The 10,368-nt window shown below is 46.7% G+C and overlaps 1 protein-coding gene across 1 annotated transcript in view; it reads left to right on the top strand.

Annotated features, from left to right (window-relative positions):
- Positions 1 to 315: 315 nt before the first annotated feature.
- CARD19 (caspase recruitment domain family member 19) overlaps positions 316 to 10,368 on the top strand; it is an 87,780-nt gene continuing 77,727 nt past the window's right edge. Inside the window, exon 1 of the mRNA XM_063940797.1 lies at positions 316 to 406. Within this exon, the coding sequence (XP_063796867.1) occupies positions 385 to 406 (22 nt within the window). The 5' untranslated portion in view covers positions 316 to 384. The remainder of the gene's footprint in view (positions 407 to 10,368) is intronic.

Here is a 10,368-nt window from a genome sequence, read left to right as displayed (position 1 = left end):
ACACCCACTTCCTGTCAATCACATTACGATCACCAGAACGAAGAAAAAACCGTGAGTAAAATTCCTAACTGCATAGCAAATTTACTTGGCGCAGTCGCAGTGCGGACATTGCGCATGCGCACTAAGCGGAAAATCGCTGCGATGCGAAGAAATTTACAGAGCGAACAACTCGGAATGACCCCCCATATACAGTACATATGAAACATGCATTCAGCAGACGCCCAGAATTCCTTGCATTCTGTGGTGTGACAATCCCTCCTAGGAGCCCTCTGCTGGACAAAGCACGTATTATATCCTGCTCTGATCAGAGGAACGTTTCACTTTCTTTCCGTGGGATCAGACTTTGACCATTCACAACATGACCTGCCTTGAAAGACATGAGCCATGATCTCTGGCTACCGAATCTGTGAGTACATGAGCCGTGAGTTCAGCTGAGGTCTCAGTACATTAAGTAGACAGTGGAGAAAATGCAGCACACGGAATTCAGCAGATGTGAGGAATACATGTGATTATAGCGGGCTATATGTGACAATATCTGTGTTCTAAATAGATTAGTGTACACTTTGGGAACCATATGTTGGTGGTTTTACAATTATGACCAGTTCTGAGCGTGAAACGTGTCCTCTGGGTGGGACATGGGAAGTGATACAATGTCAGGCATTAGGCTGGGTACTGTAGCTGAAGTGTGGGGAATATTACAGGAAAGTGTTTAGCAGAACTTTGGCAGTCTCCCTATAGAATTATAGTAACTCCTTCCTCTGCAATATGTGAGCTAGATATTTCCACGTTCCAGGATACATTGTAGTGATAGCATTCAATAGCTTTGCACAGTAACAGGCAACAATGACTCTCATATGTGGGCATTCCATATATACAGTACTGTGCAAAGGTTTTAGGCAAGTATAGAAAAAATGCGGCAAAGTAAGAATGCTTTCAAAAATAGAAGTGTTAATATTTTATTATTTTTCAATTAACACAATGCAAAGTGAATGAACGGAAGAGAAATCTAATTCAAGTCAATATTTGGTGTGACCACCCTGTGCCTTTAAAACAGCTGCAATTCTTCTAGGTACACTTGCACAGTTTTTGAAGGAACTTGGCAGGGAGGTTGTTCCAAATTTCTCGGAGAACTAACCATAGAGCTTCTGTGGATGTAAGCTTGCTCAAATCCTTCTGTCCCTTGGAGGGGGGGGGGGGCCTTGATTTAAGGGGTCCCCACTCCCCCAGGGTACCCCGGCTAGGGGTGACTAGTTGGGGGGGTAATGCCATGGCCGCAGGGACAAGTATAAAAGTGTCTCCTGGCTGTGGCATTATCTTCTCGGCTAGTGGAGCTAGGTGCTGGTTTTAAAAATACGGGGGACCCCTACGTCTTTTGTCCGCTGTATTTTTGGAACCAGGGCCGGCCCAAGAGCCCGGTGCTGGTTGTCTAAATACGGGGGGACCCCAGTCAATTTTTCCCTGGTATTTAAACAACCAAGACTGGCTCAAAGAGCCCGAGGCTGGTTATGCTTAGGAGGGGGGACCCCATGCAATTTTTTTTAACACTTTTAACTCTTTTAATACTGTACACAATGAAGCCCTGCACGGATTTCACCGATCTGACCGGGCTTCATTGTGTTATGTCCGGCAGTGTTTTACTCATCACTCCCGTAAAACACTGCCTGACAATATGAATAACATCGACATCGGAAAATACGAAAAAAACAAAACTCGGCAGCTTAGTACATTCCCGAAAATTATTTAAAAAAGTTGCAGAAAAATACGACCGATAAAATTCGAGTTCAAACTCCCACCAATTCGGCAGAAACACTTATCTTAGTAAATATACACCCAGGGCTCTGTGGAAACCATATAATCGCTTCCAGGACTCCTTGTTCTTCTTAACGCTGAAGATAATTCTTAATAACATTGGCTGGATGTTTGGGGTAATTTTCTGCAGCAGAGTAAATTTGGAGCCAATCAGATGCCTTCCTGATGTTACAGAATGATGGATAAGTGCCTGCCTGTATTTCTCAGTATTAAGGACACAATTAATCCTGATCAAATCCCCAACTCCATTTGCTGAATTACCGCCCAAACTTGTAAGTGTTTCAATGCTGAGAAATACAGGCAGGTACTTATCCATCATGCAGTACCATCAGGGAGGTGTATGATTGGCTCCAAATTTATTTTGCAGCTGTACATTGACCCAAAACATAGAGCCAATGGGGGTCATTCCGAGTTGATCGTTCGCTGCCATTTTTCGCAGCATAGCGATCAGTCTAAAAACCGGCTGTTCTGCCCATGCGTATGGGCCGCAGGGCGCACGCGCCAAGTAATTTCACACAAAACTAAGCAATTTTACACAGGGGCGAGCGACGCTTTTCAGTCGCTCTGCTGATCGGTGTGTGATTGACAGGAAGTGGGTGTTTCTGGGCGGAAACTGATCGTTTTCCGGGAGTGTGCTAAAAAACGCAGGCGTGTCAGGCTAAAACGCAGGAGTGGCTGGGGAAACGGGGGAGTGGCTGGCCGAACGCAGGGCGTGTTTGTGACGTCAAAGCAGGAACTAAATGGACTGAGGTGATCGCAATCTAGGAGTAGGTCTGGAGCTACTCAGAAACTGCAGGAAAAGATTTTCAAGCAGTCCTGCTACTCTTTCATACGCTATTCTGCTAAGGGCGGCGGCCTAGCGTTTGCAATGCTGCTAAAAGCAGCTAGCGAGCGATCAACTCGTAATGAGGGCCAATGTCATTAAGAATTATCTTCAGCGTTAAGAAGAACAGAGTCCTGGAAGTGATGAAATGGCCCCCACAGAGCCCTGATCTCAACATCACTGGGTCTACATACACAGAAGATCTGTGGTTAGTACTCCAAGCAACATGTTTGGAACAACCTCCCTGCCAAGTGCCTTCAAAAACTGTGTGCAAGTGTACCTAGAAGAATTGATGCTGTTTTGAAGGCAAAGGGTGGTCACACCAAATAGTGATTGAATTCACTTTTCCCTTCTGCTCAATCAGTTTGCACTTTGTTAATTGATCAAAATAAACTATTAATACTTCTTCTTTAAAGCATCTTTTTCACACCTGTCTAAAACTTTTGCACAGTACTGTATGTATGTATATATATATATGTATACACTGCTCAAAAAAATAAAGGGAACACTTAAACAACACAATGTAACTCCAAGTCAATCACACTTCTGTGAAATCAAACTGTCCACTTAGGAAGCAACACTGATTGACAATCAATTTCACATGCTGTTGTGCAAATGGAATAGACAACAGGTGGAAATTATAGGCAATTAGCAAGACACCCCCCAATAAAGGAGTTGTTCTGCAGGTGGTGACCACAGACCACTTCTCAGCTCTTATGCTTTCTGGCTGATGTTTTGGTCACTTTTGAAAGCTGGCGGTGCTTTCACTCTAGTGGTAGCATGAGACGGAGTCTACACCCCACACAAGTGGCTCAGGTAGTGCAGCTCATGCAGGATGGCACATCAATGCGAGCTGTGGCAATAAGGTTTGCTGTGTCTGTCAGCGTAGTGTCCAGAGCATGGAGGCGCTACCAGGAGACAGGCCAGTACATCAGGAGACATGGAGGAGGCCGTAGGAGGGCAACAACCCAGTAGCAGGACCGCTACCTCCGCCTTTGTGCAAGGAGGAACAGGAGGAGCACTGCCAGAGCCCTGCAAAATGACCTCCAGCAAGCCACAAATGTGCATGTGTCTACTCAAACGTTCAGAAACAGACTCCATGAGGGTGGTATGAGGGCCCGACGTCCACAGGTGGGGGTTGTGCCTAAAGCCCAACACCGTGCAGGACGTTTGGCATTTGCCAGAGAACACCAAGATTGGCAAATTCACCACTGGCGCCCTGTGCTCTTCACAGATGAAAGCAGGTTCTCACTGAGCACATGTGACAGACGTGACAGAGTCTGGAGACGCCAAGGAGAACATGCTGCTGCCTGCAACATCCTCCAGCATGACCGGTTTGGCAGTGGGTCAGTAATGGTGTGGGGTGGCATTTCTTTGGGGGCCCGCACAGCCCTCCATGTGCTCACCAGAGGTAGCCTGACTGCCATTAGGTACCGAGATGAGATCCTCAGACCCCTTGTGAGACCATATGCTGGTGCGGTTGGCCCTGGGTTCCTCCTAATGCAAGACAATGTTAGACCTCATGTGGCTGGAGTGTGTCAGCATTTCCTGCAAGACGGAGGCATTGATGCTATGGACTGGCCCGCCCGTTCCCCAGACCTGAATCCAATTGAGCACATCTGGGACATCATGTCCCGCTCCATCCACCAACGCCACGTTGCACCACAGACTGTCTAGGAGTTGGCGGATGCTTTGGTCCTGGTCTGGGAGGAGATCCCTCAGGAGACCATCCGCCACCTCATCAGGAGCATGCCCAGGCATTGTAGGGAGGTCATACAGGCACGTGGAGGCCACACACACTACTGAGCCTCATTTTGACTTGTTTTAAGGACATTACATCAAAGTTGGATCAGCCTATAGTGTGTTTTTCCACTTTAATTTTGAGTATGACTCCAAATCCAGACCTCCATAGGTTAATAAATTTGATTTCCATTGATAATTTTTGTGTGATTTTGTTGTCAGCACATTCAACTATGTAAAGAACAAAGTATTTAATAAGAATATTTCATTCAGATTTAGGATGTGTTGTTTAAGTGTTCCCTTCATTTTTTTTTTTTTAAAAGTTATTGGTCGATTTACAGTAATATACAGAAACGGTGCGTTTCACAGGCATAGAAAAACAAAGTAGTACTAAGATACAACAATGAAATAGCATAGCAATCAAATGAGTAAATCTATTTTGTATTTAAGTGAGACGACAGAGATAGAGCAAGAGAAGAAAGAGTCCTCTAGGTCCATGGCGTGGCCAACCAGCCCAGGGGAGAGAGAGAACAGGAAGAATAGAGACAGGAAAAGGAGGAGACAAGATCGTGGGCAAAAGGGGAAATGGATATAAGAGGAAGGGAGGTCCGAGTGGCGGGGTCCGGGCAGCCAACATAAAAAGTGGGGTACGTAGCTTAATCAGCTACTGAATGGGGAGGGGGCATTTTGAGTAGTGAGCCAAGGTGCCCAGATTTTATCGAACGCCCTGGCAGAATGTCTAATGACACTGGTCATATATTCCATCTTATAAATATACCAAATGTAAGCGACAATGGACTGTAGAGATAGTGGGGAGGGCAACCTCCAGGCCTTCACAATTTGACATGTCGTGGCAGTAGCCACATGACGTAATAACTTGTTCTGATGTTTAGTTAAAGTCGGGAGGTCCAGAGGCAGTAGAAAGTATTTAGGGTCCAGGGGGATTGGGGTAGAAAATAGGAACGAAAGAAGTCGGACAACTTCTTTCCATAAAGGTACTAGTTTCGGGCAAGTCTACCAAATATGCATGTATGTCCCCTCAGAAGCACAACCCCTCCAACAACAGTCAGAAACATCAGGGTACATCGTCTTCAAACGAGAAGGTACATAGTACCAACGATATACCAGTTTATATACATTTTCCTTTATCCTGACACAGATAGAGCTAGAGGACGCATTACTCCAAATTTCACCCCACTCCTCCTCATCCAAAGTGACACCCAGATCTCTCTCCCAATTCTCTGTGATCTCTGGATGTAGCAGAGCCCTGCAATAGTAAAGCATAGAGATCCGATATAAGACCTCGTAGAAGCGCGTCGCATGCATATATTTTCAAGAGTAGTGAGAGGCCTAGAAGAGAGAGTGGTATGAACCCCGGAGTGAAAGTGTCTAAGTTGAAGGTAGCGAAAAAATTCACTATGAGGGAGAGAGTATTGTGTCTGAACCTGAGTAAATGAAGGAAAGGGCGTACTAGAGGCAATGTCGTTGAGGAAGGCAATATTTCCCTGTTTCCAGAGTGAGAAAGCAGATTTTACCATTCCCGGAGGGAAAGCAGGGTTATGGAACAGGGGTATGAGGGGGGATGGGTTAGGGACCAATTGATGTTTCCTCACTACAAAATCCCAAATATATAAAGAACGGGCCACCACTGGGTGAGATGAGGTGGTACGAGGGCGGGCGGCTCTCGGAAGAAAGTGTGGAGAGTCCCAGCTCACCGGCTTCGATAGTAATCCATACCTTGTCCGCCCTCGGACCACACCACTGGACACAGGATGCCATCTGAGCTGCGCAATAATAGTATTTAAAATTAGGTATACCTAAACCTCCTCTCCCGGGAGGCCGTTGTAGCAGCGAGAGTTTAATTCTAGGATGTTTATTGGCCCAAACAAAACGGGAAGTTTGATGCTGCAAGAATTTAAAAACGTATGGGGGAGCGTAGATCGGGAGCGTCTGAAAAAGGTAAATAAGTCTAGGAAGAACATTCATCTTTACAGAATTGGCACGTCCAATCCATGAGATGAAATAAGAAGACCAAGTTTGGAGATCCGAGCGAATTCGGTCTAAAAGGCGTGGGAAGTTCGCTTGAAAGAGTTGATGGTGTCTGTGGGTTAGATAAATACCTAGGTATTTGAGTTTTCGGTTATGCCAGGAGAATGGGAATGTTGATTCAAGTTGTGTCCTAGACGCAGGAGTAATGTAAAAATTGAGTACTTCTGTTTTAGTAGCGTTAATCTTGTAACCTGAGTGTTGCGAATAGAGGTCAATCTCAGAGAGGAGAGGAGAGAGTGACAATGTCGGGTTTGAAAGAGAAACCAGTACATCGTCAGCATAAAGTGCAATCTTGTGTTCTGTGTGGCCGATTTGAATCCCCGGAATATTCGGGTTGAGACGAACCCTGGCCGCTAAAGGCTCCATGACGAGGGCAAAAATCAAGGGCGAGAGCGGGCATCCCTGTCTGGTACCATTAGATATCTCAAAGCATGAAGAAGTGACCCCATTGACAGAGACCCGCGCTGAGGAGTTGCGATACAGTGCCGAGACGCCATCATAAAACTTACCGGAAAAGCCCATGCGTTGGAGAACAGCGAAGGCGAAGGGCCACGAAATGCGATCAAACGCCTTCTCCGCATCCAGGGCTAGCAACAGGGAAGAGGACTTTTGTCGGTGGATAGAATGGATAATATCAATGGCCCTTCTGGTGTTATCAGAGGCCTGTCGGCCTGGGATAAATCCAACCTGATCGGGATGTACCAGAGCAGGGAGAAGGGGGGCCAACCTCAAAGCCAGAATTTTCGCCTAAATTTTCAAATCGACATTGAGCAATGAAATGGGCCTATAATTACCGCACTGAGTGGGGTCTCTGTCAGGCTTAGGGATCACAACGATATCAGCTTGAGTAGTCGCCATAGCAAAGGATGCGCCCCCCAAGATCTGGTTAAAAAGGGCGGTAAGGTGAGGGGCTAACACTTTAGTGTTTATAATAGTGTACCGTGAAACCGTCAGGACCGGGGGCGGCTGAAGACCGCATGGATTTTACAGCTGTTAACGTCTCCTCTACTGAGATATCCTGATTTAGTATGTCTAATTGAGCTGCGGAGATGCCCGGCAAAGGGGTCAAGGACAGGTAGGAACGCAACCTCTCCGGGTCGAGGGAAGGGGAATGCGTCGGGGTCGTCAAGTTATAAAGGGAGCTATAGTAGTCCGTAAACTCATCAACCATTTGTTTAGGGTCATAAGTAGGCTCACCCAGAGTTCGGGAGTACAATTTGTCAATTGCACCAGTCCCTTGTTTATGTCGCAATTTATTCACCAGGAGGGAATCTAATTTGTCCGCCTTGTCATAGAATTTCTGATTTAATCTTCACAGAATGAGAGCCGCACGACGGGACAAAAGCGCGTTCAGTTGGCCTTGTAAATTAGTGATTTGTGCAAATAAAGCAGGGCAGGAAGTTCGTTTATGCTGGGCGGTTAGGGTAGCTATTTGAGACTCTCACAAATGTATCTCCTGCGTCGCTTTTTTGCGCAGCGAGGAGGTCCGTGCCATAAGGAGACCCCTTAAGGTAGCCTTATGAGCCTCCCAAATTATACTAGAAGAGACATCAGGCGTGATATTCTCAGTAAAATATTGTTCTATTGCCATGTGTATTTCCGTGGAGACTGACGGGTTAAGCAACAGGGATTCATCGAATCGCCATTTACGAACAATGTGTGTGGAATGATGTAGATCTATGAGAACGTAAACACCGGAATGGTCAGTCCAAGTGAAAGGGGTTATTCCCGCATCAGCAATTTTAGAGGCAACGGAGGACGAAATGTGTAACATATCGATCCGGCTGTAGTGCTGATGCGGGGCCGAATAGTGGGTATAGTCTCTGGCTACAGAGTGGCAAAGACTCCATAAGTCCCGGAGGTCGTGAAACTTAAGGGAGGCTGCAAGCGTGCGTGAAGCTCTAGAGGCAAGGGGGGGACCAGTCCTATCTAAAATGGGGTCGAGAATGGTGTTAAAATCCCCACCCAATACAATGTGGCCCTGTGCAACTTTGCCAATGTGACGGAAAAGGGAGTGGAAAAACATAGGCTGATCCTGGTTAGGAGCATATGCAGAAATAAGAGTCAGGACTTCAGAGCGGAGGGTACCAATAACCATCAAGTACCGACCGTCTGGATCCGCCACGGTTTTGCTATGTGTAAATGGAATGTGACGATTAATTAAAATTGCAACCCCACGTTTTTTACAATCTGCTGAAGCAAAGAAAGTTTGTGTAAACTGCCTACCACGGAGTTGCGTATGGGAGCCCGTAAGGTGGGTTTCCTGAAGAAAAACTATGTCAGCTTTCTCACGTCTACAGGCGCCCAGGAGCACCGTCCGTTTTTTGGGGGAGTTGAGGCCATTTACATTAATGGATAATATCTTTAGGGGCATGGTGGACTGAGTAAAATTATCTCATTGAGAATCATAAAAAAGGGGGTATAAAAACAAAGGCCTCCCGGGACCCAACTATCCATAAAAAAATAAGGGCAAGTGAGATGGATACCCAGGACCCGCCACAAGGACAAGGGGGGGAAAAGGGAAGTGAGAGAAAAGACGGCCACAGAAGGAAACTAAAGAAAAACAAGAAGAGAGGAAAAAACCCATTCGGACAGAAACCCTGTAGCAACGGGGCCCATAACAGGACCGCCAAACAAAAGAAAAACCTAATCAATAAAGTACTCAAAGCAGGGAGCATGGGGGTAGTGGCGCGAACCACCATATCAGGCTGTGCGGCCTGACCAAGAATAAAGTGGCCAAGGCCAAAAAAGTATAAAACACGAAGATAAAACCTGTGTCAAGAGGGGTAGGGGTGGGGAGAAGGGGAGAAGGAAAGAGGAGAAAAGAAAAAAAAAGGGGGGGAGAAATGGGAAGGAAGTAGAGGGAAGTGGGACATCAAAGGGGATATTATAGCAACAATATGTGGTCCACATAGTAGGTAAGGGATCGTAGGACCAAACCGCAAACCAACCGGTCATCTTGTGACCATGAACATGAAGGCAAAATGTGCAATAGGAGACATAACAAGTGGACCATTTAAAAAACGATCATAGAAAGTGCCTGAACTAAACCAGGGGGGTCCACGGAGCAGGGACCAGGTCGACCAGCTCCGCAGAGGGCCCTCAGTACTCAAAGAAACTTTCAACATTAGGCATAGAACATAAAAGGCAATATATCAATCAACATATAACATAAAACAAAGGAGGTCCAAAGAACCAGGGACGGTCAGTCCAGTCCAGGGGGGGAACCTCCAGCAAAGTGGTGCAATGGCATAGAGAAACCAATGAAAGAAAAGAGGGCGGGCAATCAGGGGGGAGCATCATCTTCACCCCTCTGGTGAGACACTCTCCTCCAGTCTGGCTGAGGTGGACGGGGTCGTTGTGATTTTGGCGAAGCAGATGGGTCGACAGAGGAGGACGACGATTCTGGAAGAAGGTCATGCTTGCGAAGCAGTTCCTGCCCTTGTGCCAGGGTCTTAATTGCATAATTGATGCCATTAAAAGAAAGCTGCAACTGAAAGGGGAATCCCCAGCGGTATCGAATTTGGTGTTGGCGTAGAAGCCTAGTAATCGGTTGGAGGTCCCGTCGTTTCTGAATGGTCGAGGGAGCCAAGTCCTGGTAAATCTGCAATTGCATGCCCCGGAAGGCTATATCAGAGGAATCCCGGACGGAAGCAATTATTTTTTCCTTCGAGCGGTAATAATGTAGACGGGCTATAATGTCCCGAGGGGGTTGTGATGTTGAAGGTTTGGCCCGCAGGGCCCGGTGTGCCCTATCAAAGAGGCAATCTTCATCAGATAAGTCCAGAACCAAATGCTGTAACAGGTCTTTCAGGAAGGAGGGCAACGTAGAGCTCTGGACTGATTCCGCCACGTTATTGCAAGTTATTGCGCAGGATCGATTCTCCTGGTCCTCTTGGCGCTCCTTCAGGGTCTCAACTTCAGCATGGAGCCTTGAAAGTTTGTGG

The sequence above is a fragment of the Pseudophryne corroboree genome, chromosome 9, assembly GCF_028390025.1.
Source record: "Pseudophryne corroboree isolate aPseCor3 chromosome 9, aPseCor3.hap2, whole genome shotgun sequence".
Taxonomy (NCBI): domain Eukaryota; kingdom Metazoa; phylum Chordata; class Amphibia; order Anura; family Myobatrachidae; genus Pseudophryne; species Pseudophryne corroboree.
Note: the sequence above shows the minus strand (reverse complement) of the source record. Positions and strands in the feature narration are given on the sequence as shown.